Source organism: Montipora foliosa, chromosome 4 (genome assembly GCF_036669935.1).
Source record: "Montipora foliosa isolate CH-2021 chromosome 4, ASM3666993v2, whole genome shotgun sequence".
NCBI lineage: Eukaryota > Metazoa > Cnidaria > Anthozoa > Scleractinia > Acroporidae > Montipora > Montipora foliosa.
In genome coordinates this window covers 9,166,443-9,184,026 of record NC_090872.1, presented here as the reverse complement: position 1 = coordinate 9,184,026, position 17,584 = coordinate 9,166,443, and the positions used below count along the sequence as shown (strand labels likewise).

Genomic DNA, 17,584 nt, shown 5'->3' with positions numbered 1-17,584 from the left:
GATAAGAAACAACTTTAAACAGGAGAAAATGTCGGTTACCAAGCCTCAAGAGAGAGCTAACCATTTTAAAATCAGGCAGTAGACTTAAGCACTATTCAGCAATGATTTCATATATACTAATTAGTGTTGGTAAGTAATCGGTGCAATTGTCAGCGAGTTGATCTTTGGTGGTTAAGTGGATAAAAACTGTCCAGTTCCTTCAAAGTGGGTGCTCTGGGTTCAAATGTTCTCAGGTTCGAGTCCTTGCGGTCCAGACATTGGAGTTCGGCTTTTAAAATAAATATGTTCATTTCCCATGATCCCCATCAAGCTTTCAGTGTCCGGAATGAACGAGAATACTTCACTTGAAGCAAATTGACAATAACAATAATCCTTAAATTGAGGGAGAGACTTAGTTGAAATCTCTCATGAAGACAAAGGAGGTGTCTTAGTAAATGCATTCATGCTTGGCTGCCCAGCCCCTCTAGCCCCTGTGGATATTCCAGGCAACCACCAAGGTGATCTGGTGACGTAATTCGGAAGACTGGGGAGAAAAATTTTAACGCCGTATCCCACAACCGCGCGCGGCCTTGAATGTTATTTCCGAATTAAAAATGGCAGAGGCAAGGTTAGATCTCGCCGGTTGTACTTGAATATTCATTCAGTATCAGGAAATGTGGGAGACATGAAACGATCTCTTGAGTTTTGGCGATGGAAACACTGCAAGAAATTTGGAAACAAAACCTAATGCCGCGCGTGGTTGTGGGATACGGCGTTAAACTTTTTCTTCGCAGTCCTCCAAATTACGTCACCAGATCACCTGGCGGTACTGTATTTAATTTTGATTAATTTTCTTACTTTCCTTTGTAAATAATATATGTAATAAGCGTACGAATAAAGGTTGTTGTCACAAGTTGTTGTTGTTGCTGCTTAGTGGTAAAGTAATTTCCTGGAATAGTGACGTCGAGTTGAGCGTTTAATCACTTTGCTGAATTTCGTGCCTGTAATTGACTCCTCAGTGTTTTACTTGAAAGAAATAACGACAAAATATACTATAGAGATGTTTTACCGATTATGGACGCCGTTACTGAGTGAGTGATGGCAATGTGCGAACCATGCGAACCATGGCTGCGAGTCATGCGAGCCAACATGGCGAGCCATGCGCGTCAACATGCGAGTTACACAGTTATTGAAAAGCTAACCGTTTTAAAATGAGTGCTTAGACTTAAATACTGTTTATGAGCACTATTTGAAATGGGTACTCAGACTTAAATGCGAGACTGGCATAGCTTCCATGAATCGCTGGCTCGCTAACCTGCGATCAGGCTCCATTTTCGTTACGCGAGGGGACGGCGAAAAATAGAACCTGACCCAACTCTTCCATGAAACGTCTACCGCCCACTTTTTTTGATTGATTGACATTTTTTAACTTTAACTAATGAAATTTCTTCCCCTAAGTGATACTCGCGTGTTGTCGCGCGTCGGGTGATGTGAAATGAGGAAGACGCCATGATTGACATATCCACCACACGATTAATTGTTGTTGGGGAATATTGACGATTTTGATCGTATGGAAAGCTCTTATAACAAATTTGTGATCATTGGGTAAAATAATCTTTGCTTATAAAGGGTACGTGAAAGTGATATCTCTTTTGGAAGTGAACGAAGTGAAGCACCGATGATTTTGTTGAAGGTGAATCAAGCTTTTTGCTGTGTTGTCGATGTATTTCATACTTTGATACCAAAAGCTTGTGAACCTCATTAGATTAGCGTACTTATTTTTTTCTCTTTAAAATGTTTCTGTAAATAAATTTATGATAAGGAGTCGAGAGGGTTGCTCTCTAGCTATTTGAATTATGGGTGCAGTTGTGGATCGGCGACAAAGGGAGTTTTTCAGGTCCAATTGAGTATCGCTCTCATGTCTTCTTATGTTGGCGCTCGCTACTTCCCCTCGCGCAACAAGAATGGAGCCTGATTGCAGGTTATTGGCTCTTTACGTTTTACCTTTCGCTTGCCTTTAGTTTAGTTTCATTGGCTTTCCGGACACAGGCTATCATTTCTTATACCTGCTGTACCTAATATGGCCAAGGAACGCGTTTGCAATAAAGCGAGCTGAAAACATTTTTGCAGTTCTGAGAAAAAATGGCCGACGAAAGCTGTTTTGGACCGGAATTGACCGAGGCAGAAATCAACATGGAAGAGTTGTTGATCCAGGAGTTTTTAATAAAACTATAGGCTACTAGCACTTGTTGGGTATAAAATGATTATAACCAACTTGGCGCTATGCGCCTCATAAATCAGTGATTTTGTTGCCCATGCATCCTGCATCTCTGACGCGTAAAAATCCTACAAGACGCAAAATAATACGTGGCATGTGTCCTACAGGATGCAACAAACGCAAACATGACACGACAGATTGAATAATACCTTGTTTCTGTAATTAATTTTAAATTTACAAAACATGTTTCGACATACTCATGTCATCTTCAGTTGCAAATGAGCTTTTCAAGGGTTGTACATTTGAATTTATGTTAAGGTATGTTGCAAAATTACGTGTCAGAACTTGCGTACAATTTAAATATGAAGTGTGAAATGCACAGAAAACAAAAATAGCGCACATAGCAATAAAATAAAAGACAAAAGAGCAACGTAATTAAAAAGAAAGAGACAAATCTAAATGCCTCAACTGCTGATTAAGGATGGGATTTTCCCACTTAATGTGCAATGCCTCTTTGATCTTATTTGGAATTTTGAGGCCGCAGAATCTAAGATCGTGAAACATTCTGTGTTAAAGAGTCATGACAGGCCCTAGATGACTGCAGGTGTCTGTAAACATGCGAGGACTTGTCCGACAAGAGATGCTCACGAGCACGTGTACGTAGGTGGCGAGTGGTCTCGCCAATGTAGCTGGCATTACAGCCAGCACACGAGAATTTATAAACGACACGCGAACGTAGACCTTGCGGTACTGAATCTTTCACGCTGAACATGTTTAAATGTACTAAAGACCAACTTAATATCTAAATCAGCTTTGCAATAATGTTTGAGTAGTTGTCTTAACTTGGTCTGGGCGATTTCAGAAAACCGGCCAACATAAGGGAGTTTATAGAAGTGCGTAGAAGTTTTCCCGGAGTTGGATGAGGCGTCCCGCCCAGTCAGAGAAGGATTCATTTTCTTAGAAAGATACCTGTAAATAATCTTGTCGATGACCCACGACGGAAAACAATTTTCCGTAGTAAGAAAATAAGCTTCTTATTATCTTCTCATAAATTTCGGAAACACTGTTTATCCTTCAATGTGTTTCCGAAATTTATCTGTTTTCAACTACCAAATACAAGTAGACATGATGTACATGCTATTCGAAAACGTCTACTACGAAGTGCAATCGCCAAACGAAGAAAGGAATTCAGTAAGTTAACCCTTGTAAGAAGAGACAGGTTGGCCGAGCATATCAATGGCGTTGTCAACAACATCGATCGATACATCCTCCATCGAAGTATAAAATACAATGTTGGAAAAGCTTTTAAACGTGTTATAGCCACCCACGAGAAGAAACCTAACGCGAAAAATGGTTGTACCATTTTCTCCAACGGAGACAGTTACCAACCTCTCTTCGCAGAACCTCACGTCCGAGCAACTTGGAATACTTAAATACGGTCTTTCACATTCTATCTGTACCCCCACTCAACAAAACGGATGTGTTTTCTTGTTTCGAACTGATTCATCGCACTATGGTCAGAAATTCAGGGGCACCCAACGAATCTGTTCCTCACACTATCTGTTCCCCAGAGGAATCTTGCTGGCTGGCAAAAATACAGGTGTTTCGATGAGCTGGCTGGGAAATTTTGTTATTGATAGAGGTTTTGCCTGGGAATTACTGACATTTTCTAGCATTTCAACCCGAGCTGGCTGTAGAAACTCTGAAGACTGAGGACGACTAAAAAAAAAAAAAAAAAACCCCTTTCCTCTCCCAGAGAGTAGTCACAAACATACGACGGCTGGTCAGAGTGATTGCGCTTGCGGAAAAAAACCTGTTTTGTCCCGGTTTTGTCGCTTTTGTTCGGTCGTTTCGGATCGAAGGATTTGAAAGCACGCGGAATTCCTGGCCTGAAAATAAATTTGATCAGCTGGCTGGGAAACCAACCAATTTTATCTAGCTGGCTGGGAAATTTCTTGTGTGTCTTGCTGGGAAAAAGGAACAGATACTGTTTTCCCAGCAACACTGAAAAACACCTGAAAATGCCTTGATAACATTATTTTCATTAACTGGGGTATGATAATACATTTTACAACAAATTGGTCGTTTGGTGCCCCTGGAAGTTTAATCGACGGGAAACAAAAGGGAAACTGAGCTTGTCGCCGACCTCTCTCATCTTGCCCATTCGTATGTTTCTTCACACCAACCTTTTGTGGCGGACTTAAGGAACTTCAGGATATTAAAGGAACTGAGAAAGAACAAGGACATTGTGATACTGAAGCCTGACAAAGGAAATGGCGTCGTTGTCATGGACAGGATTGCTTATGAACAGGGTATTTTTGCCATTATAAGTGACACTTCTAAGTTTAAGGTTATTGATAACGACCCCACTTTACAAAGGGAGGGCAAATTACAACGTTTTTTAAGAGCACTTAAAAATAAGGGTCACTTAGACAAAGATACACATGAGAGAATTTATCCAGTTGGTTCTCAACCGGCTAGGTTCTATGGCCTTCCTAAAATGCACAAGGCTCGGCAGCTTAATGAAACACCTGCATTTCGACCCATAGTATCTTCAATAGGCACCTACAATTATAATCTATCTAAGTTCCTTTGCGATCTTTTAGAGCCTCATGTCCCGTGTGACTACAACCTCCGCGACACGTTTTCATTTGAACATGAAATCAACCAGTTACCAACCTCCGGGAAGTTTATGGTCTCTTTTGATGTTGAGAGTCTGTTTACTAGTATACCCCTTGATGAGTGCATTGACTTGGCGGTCACCTACATTTATCAGGGTAATCCTGGCCTTGCGATAAGCCCCACTGACCTTAAAACTCTTTTTTCCTTCGCAACAGCAGGGACCCACTTCTTATTCAAGGGTGCGTTTCATTACCAAGTAGATGGGGTTGCCATGGGTTCCCCCCTTGCTCCAGTCCTCGCAAACCTTTTTATGGGACACCATGAAAAAAACTGGTTGGATAATTTCTCATCCTCCCAAGTTTTGTTCTATAGACGCTATGTTGATGACACCTTCTATTTGTTCAATAACGAAGATGATGCGCTCATGTTCTTTGATTATATCAACGCAAGGCACCCAAGTATCCGTTTCACAATGGAAAGGGAAATCAATAAGAAATTATCTTTTCTATACATATTGCTAGACAACGGTCATCCATCTATTGTTACTAGTGTATATCGCACGAAGACATTTACTGGTCTTCTTGCTAATTTTTTCAGCTTCGCCCCTTTGAATTACAAACTGGGTCTAGTCAGAACACTAGACAGAGTATATAAGATCAACAATTCCTGGGTTAGTTTTCATCTGGACGTCAAGAAGCTTATTTTCTTACTACGGAAAATTGTTTGGAATGATTTCCGTACAGGTCCCTACTTCATTATGCAGGCAGAATAAATTAATTATTCATTCGCGCTATTGTTTTGTAGAACAATACGTATACCCAAGAGAACCGAATATATACATGGGTAATTTGTACTTACGGGATGAATAAAAACGGATCTCATTTTTCTCTTCCTCCCTCTCTCTCGTCTTTCCCTTCATCGCCCACACCGTTACTCGTTTTTGTCTCAGCTTTCCTCTTTCTATCCCTTCGTCTTGTTCTTATTTCCAGACCCCGCACGGCTTTTTCTGCCATTTTATCCCATGATATGCCACTCGCAGCTTGCCTTGAACTCCGACCCACTGTAAACCTCTGGATTACTTGTCCCTGTTTTTTACCACTGAGCTAACGTGTCAAGTTGCTAATTCACACCTTGAAAATGATATTTATTTTGAATTCTGGCTGACTATTTACATAACAATGATACGTAATTATATACTCGTGCCGCGCCGAGCACCTACAATCGAACTTACACTTGTAGGTTACCGTTAAGAGATCCCTGTTTTACTACTCTTGAAAGAACCAATCCCTTTAATAATGCTAACCGTAACCCTAATTACGACTAAAGGCACTGTTTAGGCTTAAGGTTAGTCCCTGTGATACTTTTAGGTTTTCCAGTATTGCTGTGAACTGTGACCTGCTTTTCCTTCATGCCCCGTGCGTGCGGCACACTTATAAGTTCACTGCGTGGAAGAGTATACCACGCTTAAAGTCTGATTGGCGCATCTTTCATGGGAAACTTTCATGCACGAGTTCATTGCAATTAAAATCGTTTCATATATCCCTTTTTTTGAAGCAAACTTGTGTCTTCGTAATAATCAAGATGGCTACCGAAGTAAAAGGGTCACAGCAATGGAAGATTTGATCATTTGGAAATTGTCCCTGCTTTATAGCCTTTCCAGAGTTGAGCATAGAGTGGTGCAAAGAAAACAATTTACTTTCGTCTTCCGTGTCCAAAACCTGTGTGAAAACGCAGTCAGTTGGCAAAGACAAAGTGCCGCATCGGGAGATGGATCTGTTTCGCGATGCTCAAGAAAAAACTGCAATGGATAGCCTTCAATCCGCCAGAACACATATTAATTTTCTGACCGTAAACTTTCCTTGAAAAAAAAATTAGCCCTAGCTACCTGTGGCCGGAAACTTTACAACTGCCTACAAGACAAGGGCTAACATCATCTCACCGCAGTTAACCATCGCCTAAACTTCGTCGACCCAGACAAACGAGCCCACAGCAGGGCATTGAAAAGACATGATGGGGAATGAAACGAAGTATGCCACGTAGGGGAACATCCATGGATCTCTACCAAAGCTATTTACTTGGAAGGATCATTGAGCATATTGCCGATCTCTACAAAGAGCGATAAATCGCAAAATCCTTCTAAATGCACCGTTCGTGATCCTAAATACAGGAAAGGAAGAAAATATACACTTTGCAGTGTCTCAGCGAATTTTTAAGCAGACAGGAAGAACAATTTCACGATAAAAAGAGCAGGTAGCCATTAAATTTCTTATGACAGTACTTTTATTTGGTTTGTTTGTTATGTTTGCGAATCTGAACCCTATTACAACGATTGCTTGAAACTCCACTTCTTGCGCTTATTCTAAAACTAAAAAATAGGTAAAATTGCAGGAAAAGTGCCGAAATTGCAGGAAAAACTGTTCGATTTTCTGTATTTCAGACAGAAGTTCGACCGACTTTTTTTAAGTCCATATAGACTTAGAAAAAAAACCTCTAAAAAGAAAGAACAAAGCGCCACAGTCCCAAAGGACGTCTATTGTTATCGCTATTGTTTTCTTGAAACAAAGGAGTGTATGCATAATGAAGTAGGGACCTGTGCGGAAATCTTGCCAATTGTTTTCCTTCGTGGGTCATCGACAAGATTATTCACAGGTATCTTTCTAAGAAAATGAATCCTTCTCTGACTGGGCGGGACGCCTCATCCAACTCCGGGAAAACTTATACGCACTTCTATAAACTCCCTTATGTTGGCCGGTTTTCTGAAATCGCCCAGACCAAGTTAAGACAACTACTCAAACATTATTGCAAAGCTGATTTAGATATTAAGTTGGTCTTTAGTGCATTTAAACTTAGAAACATGTTCAGCGTGAAAGATTCAGTACCGCAAGGTCTACGTTCGCGCGTCGTTTATAAATTCTCGTGTGCTGGCTGTAATGCCAGCTACATTGGCGAGACCACTCGCCACCTACGTACACGTGCTCGTGAGCATCTCTTGTCGGACAAGTCTTCGCATGTTTACAGACACCTGCAGTCATCTAGGGCCTGTCATGACTCTTTAACACAGAATGTTTCACGATCTTAGATTCTGCCGCCTCAAAATTCCAAATTAAGATCAAAGAGGCATTGCACATTAAGTGGGAAAATCCCATCCTTAATCAGCAGTTGAGGCATTTAGATTTGTCTCTTTCTTTTTAATTACGTTGTTCTTTTGTCTTTTATTTCATTGCTATGTGCGCTATTTTTGTTTTCTGTGCATTTCACACTTCATATTTAAATTGCACGCAAGTTCTGACACGTAATTTTGCAACATACCTTAACATAAATTCAAATGTACAACCCTTGAAAAGCTCATTTGCAACTGAAGATGACATGAGTATGTCGAAACATGTTTTGTAAATTGAAAACTGTCGTTTCTTTTTTGAGAACTAATTTTAGAATATATAACACAAGTTACTTAGAAAGAAAAATATCGGTCGGCTCTAAAATAAACCATGAAGTAATTTCTGAGTGAAAAAAAATATAAGTCTGTAATTGCATTGCTGATAAAAACACCGCCACGTTGAATTTTTAGTGCCTAGAGCACCCTTACAGTGAGGGTTATCAAATATGGAATACAGCACGTGGGTGCAAAGGCATTTATGATTATGGCGAAAGAAAGATAAGAAAATAACCCAAATATAAAATACGTTGACAATGGCAGTACAAAGAAGAAAAAACGATATACAAACGGATGCCTCAGGTATAATGAAGAAAAAACTTCACGTATTGCGATGTTTGCTCAAAGTTCAACAAGAAGAACGTGCTCAACAGCCTTGAGCAAAGACCGTCGCGTTTATGAGCTTAATTATAAACCAACCTCTTAAGCCTCTGAGTCAACTTAGTAAACTTTGTAAAACTTCAAAAGTGAAGCTGTTTTATTATATCAACAAGAAGAGCTATTTTCTTGGAAGAAAACGTATCACACAATAATATGAAGGTCTAAATCTTAAGTCTCATAGAACAAAAACCATCGCTAAATGAAATCTTACTGGAAGCACCTAAAAGAGGCGTCCATTCAAATATGTACTCGAGAAAGCAAAATTATGACAAAGGAATAGGAAACCAGTCCACGTACATGGGAGTCATGTAGGCCTGTCAATCACCAGTTTACAATCTTGAATATTATATTTTGTCAAATTGTGTTTACATTTTGTTTTCATTATTTAAGCTACCCCCCTTGAGAGTGTTTATAATTTTGAAAAGCTAAATATTTTGAGAAAGAGCCGATACAACGGAGATTTGGTTTTAGTGGTGTACTATATTTCGGCTGGCCAAACCATCCTCTTTCAGGTACAATGAGAGTTTACATTGGATTGCTTCTATGTACATATATATATATATATATATGGTAAATGGATGTTGACGTAATACTGGAAAAAATGTGATAAAATATGGTAGTTACAACAAATTTGAATTGAAATATTAAGAGTAACGGAAAAATAACGGTATTGACTGTAAACAATAAACTGAAATCTAATACGTTTGTTCGCGGATATTAATACCGTTGGGATCAATTGTCCTGCCTCTTGAAATTAAAAAAGTGTACCTGGCCTTACGGATCGAGTCTCTGTTGGAAAATATTTTTTCGATAGGAATTAATTGCATGTACTTAGAAATGTTGTGGAGAGAGTAGGGGAAATGTTCTAATAATAGGTTTGGTAATAGGTTTGGATTTGGTGTTAGCGTTATCTAAAGTGCGGCGGTGTTCATTTAAACGGTCTTTTAAACGTTGTTTAGTTTCTCCTATGTACTGTAGATGGATTCTGTTACATTGAATCATGTAAATAAGGTTTTTAGTTTCGCAAGTTATGTGGGAATTAATGAAGCCTGTTTTGCCAGTAGAAAAGAACGTGTAGTTGATTAGTCCATGGAAAATGTAAGGACAGGTAGTGCAGTTTTTGCCACGGTGAAAAGAACCGGAAGAAAGTGCGGAATTAGAATGAGTTACATCAGGGGACGTATACAAAACATGGACCCCAGGTCCATGGACCACCCCTGTGGACCCTGTCCATGGACCTCTTCATGGACCCGGTCCATGGACTACCCCTGTGGACCACCTCTTATTTTGTAAAGTTACAAGCAGAAACCTTTAGACGAAGGAGAGAAGTGATTGTCGCACTTATCTGGACAATTTAAGCAGTAGCCCATGACTAGGAGCGAACAACTCCCATTTTAATCCTATGCCAAGGCAGTTTTGCTGACCAATCTATTTTTAGTCTACCTTTTCCGCAAGAAACATAGCGGTGACGCTATGACGTCAATAAATCGCGGTCTGTGAAAACGTCGCTCCTAGGTACGGGCTACTGATTTCACCAATTGTTTCTTATAGACACCTATACCACCTAATATGTCGCTGACCACTCCCCTAGTTGCTTTTCAGAGTCAGTGAAGAACACTTTGCGGGCAACTTTGCCAGACTACTTTTGCACATATTTACCAACATGATACAAGGTACGTGCTCGCGTGATATGTAAAGGCAATCCTCGCCTACGCATGAAGATCTCGCGCAACCATACGCGGTTAATTAAGGAAAAAACAATTGACGAAATATTTCTTCGGCCGTTACAGGAACCTACGGTTTATCGTCCTTATCCGAGAAGACTAGAGAGTGTAAGCATTTGCAGATGTCATTACAAAGGCAGCATTTTCTCCTCAATTATTTAAAGACCCTGAGTGTTAGTCCCGCCCGGGTGTTGATCCTGCGACCTCCCGCACAGTAATCCGATGCTCAACCACTGTGAGCCAACCGGTCGGCTGAGTCGAGACCTACCAGCGTGGCACAAGACAGGCCAGGCCAAAAAGGCATGCTAAGGCCCCAAGAGGACGACGTATGCAAAACATGACCTGCTCCCAACTGGCTGGCTTCATAGTTCAGTTGGTTGAGCATTGCACTGGCCTCGCAGAGGGTCATGGGTTGGAATCCAGTTGAAGCCTCCTGAATTTTTGCATGTCTCTGTAAGAGATAATAGTTGCTTAAATTGTCCAGATAAGTGCCAGGATGACTTCTCTTTCTCGTCTAAAGATTTTTCTGCTTGAACCTCTACAAAATGAGGGGTAGTCCACAGGGGTAGTCCATGGACCGGGTCCACAGTGATGGTCCATGGACCTGGGGTCCATGTTTTGTATACGTCCTTACATTAGGGGACAGTTTAGCTGTTACCAGCTGGTCTCGGAGGTTAGGGAAGCGTCTGAAAGCCACAACAGGTAGATGTAGGAAAGCATTTTGAAAGACGTAGATTGTAGTGGTTTTTTTTTTTTAATTACGTTGAAGATGGAAGGAAGTGATGGATTATAGGTCGTTATGAAAGGTATGCGTTCAGGTTTGTTTATTTGTTTAGGTTGTAGGATATGTATGCGGGGAATGTCTGCGGTGCGTTGTATTTGTTTAGTAACAAAGTCGTGTTTGTAACCTCGTTTCAGAAGGTACGTTGTTAGTTTAGTAGTGCGAATCTTGAACGTTTCGCCGGTAGAACAGATTCGTCGTAGGTGGAGTGCTAGGCTGAAAGGATCTAGGAATGGGTCATTTTTTGTGTGTAGAGGATGACAAGAAGAATAAATTAACTATTGGTGTTTGTCTGTAGGTTTCGTGTATAGGTCTGTGTTTATATGCTTCCGTCACTAGCTAGTGAGACGTCAACGTCAAGGAAAGGAACATTGGTGGGAGAGTGTGAGCTGGTGAATTTAATGGTAGGGTGAATGCTGTTGAGATAAACGATGAAAATTTTTAGGTTCTCGGGACTTTCAGTCCAGATCATAAAAATGTCATCGATGTATCTCAACCAAGTATGGGTTGAAATGGGGCGTTCCTTAAAGCATTTTTTTCGAAATGCCCAAGGAAAAGGTTAGCAAAAGAGGGGCCCATTTTAGTGCCCATAGCTGTGCCGTGAATTTGAAGGTATTCACGTAGTGGCTATTATTAAAATTAAAGTGAAGTTATTCATGGTGAGAATCATGCGGATGAGGTTGCAAGTAGTGCCAGTGGGAACGGTGTTGTGAGGATCAGTGCGCAAAAAATAATCACAGGCATTAATACCTTCATTATGCGGAATATTGGTGTATAAAGATGAGACGTTAAGTGTTATTGATAATGAATCAGAGGGTAGTTTGCCAATGGTAAGGAGTTTATTGAGATAATCATTAGTGTCTTTAACATGAGATGGTAGATTGTCGACAAGAGGTTGAAGGTGGTGGTCAACAAAATGGGATATGAGTTCAGTGGGATGACTATTGGATAAAACAATGGGGCGTCCTGGGTTACCGGGCTTGTGTACTTTGGGAAGGATGTAAAAAACGTCCTGGTTTTACGTCAGGTTGTATGAGGTATTGTTTTGTCTTCTCGTCAAAGAGGTCGTCAGTGTACATTCTGTTTACGTATACTGTTACTCGTTTTTGTATGTCGGCAGTGTGTCTTCATTTAAGCGTCGGTAGAATTTAGAATCGTTAAGTTGTCTGTTGCATTCGTCAATGTACCAGGTTTTATCCATAATTACCGTACCGGAACCCTTGTCTGCTGGTTTTATTATAATGTATTGCCTGTAGTTCTGAGGTGGTAAGATTGTCAGAGTAAGATTGTCAAGTTTAACAGCGTCTAAAAATGTATCCATTGGCTGTTCTCTGTTAGTAGGAGGGTTCCAAGTACTTTTTATTATGAGAAGGGTTGTCTTGTTTGTTCACAGTAGTGGTATTGGTCTCGTCAAAGAAGAACTCTGTTAGTCGCATGCGTCGAACAAAGTCGTATATGTCAGCTACGATTTCAGGCCAGTTGATGTGTCTAGGAATAGGACAGAATGTGAGGCCACGTGCGAGAACAGATATCTCGTTTTTAATTTCAAAAGGCAGGACAATTGATCCCAACGGTCTTAATATCCGCGAAGAAACGTATTAGATTTCAGTTTATTATTTAGAGTCACTTCCGTTATTTTTCCGTTACTCTCAGTATTTCAATTCAAATTTGTTGTAACTACCATATTTTACCACATTTTCTCCAGTATTACGTCAACATCCATTTACTATATATATGTACATAGAAGCAATCCAATGTAAACTCTTATTGTACCTGAAGAAGGATGGTTTGGCCAGCCGAAATGAAGTACACCACTAAAATCAAATCTACGTTGTATCGGCTCTTGCTCAAAATATTTAGCTTCACAACTTGTAATTACGCCAATCAGATCGAGCCACTGATCCAACGTATATCAACAGCTAGATTGTCCACGGTTGCTTGCTTCAAAACTCTATAATTTTGAAACACCCCCTTTTTGCCTCTAATTGTTTTGGGGGGGGGCCACCCAATTTCTCATCAGTCCCATCCCCCCCCCCCCCCCCCATCCACAAGTTTTTGTGCACGCTCCTTTAGGTTGTCTTGCGTTTTAAATCATAACTCCACCTTGTCCTCGTTGTCCTCAATTTAATGGCGGCTCAGTCGGAATTTTTGCAAGAGCACACGAATCTTAGTGACTTCCAGTTGTTGCATTAGCCAATCAAATTTCGTCCAAATTCTAAACGAAGACACAGATTCTTGTGAGAGTTCGTGTCAGGCACAATTTTAGCGAGCGCCGACATAACAGGACACGGAGAGCGATGTTCAATTGGGCCTGATCGCAACTTACTGGCTCGCAGATTGCCACCCGTCAAGTTGTGAGTTACTTTACACTTTAGACAAGGCTAGGGCCTTTGGCCTCGCGGATAACACCCTCGTCGCTCGGGCTTCATTATTCTTCAAATCATACTCGACCTCATCCACTAAATGCTAACGACTATTGTAGTAAATGATTAGATCCACAATTAAACAACTTACTTTTTGCAAATTTTTTCCCTTGTACATCCACAGTAACAATCTCTGGAACCAAGTAGTAAATGGGAAGCTCAGCGCACATGTTTGCCATCATATCGCTAAGAAATGAGCGGTCAGCAACAGGATCACCAACCGCGTACACAATCGTTTGCTTGGGCTTTCCCCGGGTGGGACCCTGCTGGGCGTCCTGTGGAAAATAAACAGGTGCTATTTCCTTGAAAATCTACTGAAAAATGCTACTGATAACGAAAAGCTCAAGTCCGTTATTTAATAATATTAAGATATATGGCGATGTGGTCGACAATTCAGTCGCGGTGTGACTTTTGTTCATGGAGGAGAAAAAAAATTCATTATTCATTTCTCAAGTTTGGGAGACAAACAGGGCGACCGTTTCTCTGACATGGCCTAATGTGCAAAATCTAAACATAGGTGGGGTGAGTGGGTGAATGATGTTCTCTCGCGGCAAATTCATCTGGGGTGGTACTCACCGACTGCAGTTCTTTGATCAAGTCCCCAGGCTTGGGTTGCCTATCTGTAGAGTTGCTTAGGAGACAAACTTTACGCTCCGAGATCAGATACATGGACAAGTTCTGTTTTGGTTAACAACAGAATATAATAATTAAAATAAAGTAACAATGATACTTATAATGATTGTGATAATGAATAAATAATTATCATAGTTACTGTAGAACACCATCATGCACTTTGCATACATAGCCTTGCACCTTATTGTCATACCGCGCCTTGCATATTTTATTAGGCCACGTATTTGCTAGTTAAGTTTGAAATGTATAAATAGTGCAACTGTGTTCGAGGGCGCTGGTCACCACTCGCATTAAATGCTACTTGCTTGCTAGTTTATTTTCTTGTTAGGGCTATATGATCGACAGTTACCACTCTGCTCAAGACTCTTTTCTATCATCATTGGCCAAAGTAATGTTGGAGGCTTTGACATATCAGAAATTGATTCTATCAAACGAGTTGATAAAGGTCGAATAACCACCGTGAAAGATTTGGAAAGCTGACGTTTCGAGCGTTAGCCCTTCGTCGGAGCGAATAGAGGAATTGTGGTTGTTGTAGGTTTATATGTGTGCGGAGGAGCTTTGCCTATTGGTAGAAATAGGATGACGTGAATTTGTGAATAGATTAATGGCATGAGAGGCGTTCATTGTTTCCGTGTGAATAGAATGTGCCCAGTTGAAAAATAAATTTTTGTTCGAGATTTTTACGGCTTTCTGTGTTTCCGTGGTGTAAGGATAGGCCGCAAATAGTCATGTTGTGGTGGGAGTGATTAGGAAGATTAAAATGGCGTGCAACTGGTTTTGAGGCACCTGTGTACATCTCGTAGATGTTCTCCCTGTTTCGCCTATGTAGATCTTTTTGCATAGTGTGCAGGTTATGCAGTAGATGACGCTTGCGGAGATGCATGTAAAGTGGTCAGTGATTTTAGCAGATTGATTAGGTCCTGAGATCTTAACCAAGTTAGAAATAAAGGGACAAGTTTTTCATCGTGTGAGTGTACATTTGAAAGTTCCTGGTTGGCTCTGTCTGACTGGAAGTTGCTCCTAACTAGAAAGTTGCCTATGTTTTTGTTGCGTTTGAATGAAATGACTGGTGGTAGAGAAAAGATGTGTTTAGTTTTGGGATCATTGCGGAGAATTTTGAAGGTTTTGAGAATCACATTTTTGACTGCAAGGTTTTGTGGATGGTAGGTCAGGGTGAATGGAAATCTGTTGGTTTCTTCGTTCTGTGATGATTGTAGTGCGGTATCTCGATCGATTTCTTGGGCACGATGTTTGCCTGCGGTGACAGCGGAGTCTGGGTAGCCCCGTTTTTTGAAAAACTGGCACATTTCCTCACATTTGTTGTTAAAATCGGAGTCGTTACTACAAACTTAAGGCGCCACAGTCTAAGAAATTGAGAGAATGCAATGGCATTTTTTACGTGTTGTGGATGAGCGGACGAGTGTAATAAATAGTTATGAGAGTCCGTTGGTTTGTAGTGTACGCTGGTTGATAAACTGTTGTTATTGATTGAAAGTTTAATGTCGAGGAACTGAAGATGTTAAAGTCACAGCAATTAACATCTTCAGTTCCCACGGCCTGCTCCCGGCTGACTTTGTAGCTCAGTCGGTAGAGCAGCGGTGATCTAACCCGAAGGTCGTGGGTTCAATTCCCACCCTGGTCAGAGTTTTTCTATTTCCTTGTGTGGGCCCATTTCCATTAGTAGGGCTAACGCTCACGTGGTGCATATGGGGTAGAAACTCAGCACTTGCCATTACACTCTAATCAGTTAAGTCTGTTCATACATAAGAGCTACACGGCCAACGTTTGCAAAAACGTAACGCTTCCTTGTACTTTTGACAGGACGTTGGTTTAAAAAGTATTTTAGTCACCATATCCATGGTGAAAATGATTTTTTTTTTTCGCAAGAGAAATTGAAAGTACGGAACATTTCACGTGCATGGTTGCTGTCTTTGATATATGAAGGTATTGATTTGACTATGGGCGTCATGATTTTGTCTAAATAGCTAGAGATAAGTTCAGTTGGGCAACTGCATGCTGAAACAATTGGACGGCCTGGGTTGTTAGGTTTGTGAATTTTAGGTTTGAAATAAATGCATGACGTTCTAGGAGTGGTGATGATGAGATTTTGGGCAGTGACTGGTAGTTCTTGTTTGGTCCTGAGTTCATGAATGGTTTCTTTGACGATTTTTTTGATTGACGGAACTTAGATCTTTGTTGATTTTGATGTAAAAAGTGGTGTCCGAAAGTTGCCGAATTGCTTCTTGTTGGTAGAGGTCGGTGCGGCAAACGACTATCGCACCGCCTTTGTCGGCTGCTTTGATGACGAGGTCATTCCGGTTTTTGAGATTTCGTTGAGCAGTCCATTCTTCTTTAGAAAGGTTGGAAAATTTGGTTTTGCGATTAAAGTTTAGTTTGCGAATTTCATGGCGGAATTTTTTGATAAAAAAGTCTATTGATGCGAATTGACCCTCAGGTGGAGTCCATCTCGATTTACGCGTGGTTAATGTTTCAAAGGCATCTTTTTCTGTAGTGTCGGATTGGTCATGGAAAAATGCTTTTATTTGAACGCGGCGAAGAAATTTTTCGACATCTTGTTTGGTTGTGAATTCGTCGGTTTTTTGGCTATGGGAAGGAAATTAAGGCCTTTGCTAAGAACAGATTTTTTGGCGTCCGAAAGTGGTAGGTTTCCTGGAATTGTGACTAGAGTGTTTTCGTTTTGGTTTTTGAGAGGTGCTGTCCTGTTTTTACACCACGGAAACACAGAAAGCCGTAAAAATCTCGAACAAAAATTTATTTTTCAACTAAGCACACTCTATCCACACGGAATCAATGAAGGCCTCTCATTCCATTAATCTATTCACAAATTCACGTCATCCTATTTCTACCAATAGCAAAGCTCCTCCGCACACATATAAACCTACAACAACCACAATAGACGTTATTCACGATGGCCGCCATGTTGGATTTGCTATTATCATGCAAACTAGCTACACACTTCTGAGGGGGCAAACACAACACAAGTTCGAGAAGTTATAACGAACATCTTAGCCACACAGATGATTTGTTTCACGTTCATTGAATGTTTATCACCTAAGTAGTAAAATAGAATGATTACACAAGTTACTTCGATGTTTTTTAGTGAAAAATGAGCAGATAACGAAGTAGAAAGTCAAAATGTCGAAGGCAATCAAAAGATATAAAATTATTACAGAAGATACTTAATTTTAAATTCTAAAATGTACTTTTAGCAATGTTATTTCAATATTTCGACGAGCCGATTTTCCGCTATTTGCCTTTTTTCCAATGTTTGCCCCCCAGCATAACACATGGCTAATTTGCATGACAATTTGAAAACCAACATGGCGGCTATCGTGAATAGGGCCTATTCCTCTATTCGCTCCGACGAAG

At 40.5% G+C, this 17,584-nt stretch overlaps 1 protein-coding gene across 3 annotated transcripts in view; it reads right to left on the bottom strand.

Annotated features, from left to right (window-relative positions):
• LOC137998933 (leukocyte cell-derived chemotaxin 1-like) overlaps window positions 1–17,584 on the bottom strand; it is a 30,177-nt gene that overhangs the window by 1,502 nt on the left and 11,091 nt on the right. For all 3 annotated transcript variants that reach the window (XM_068844772.1, XM_068844774.1, XM_068844773.1), the window contains exons 5-6: window positions 14,138–14,239; window positions 13,653–13,836 (exon numbers count right to left, since the gene is read on the bottom strand). In XM_068844772.1, coding sequence (XP_068700873.1) covers window positions 13,653–13,836; window positions 14,138–14,239 — 286 coding nt within the window. The remainder of the gene's footprint in view (window positions 1–13,652; window positions 13,837–14,137; window positions 14,240–17,584) is intronic.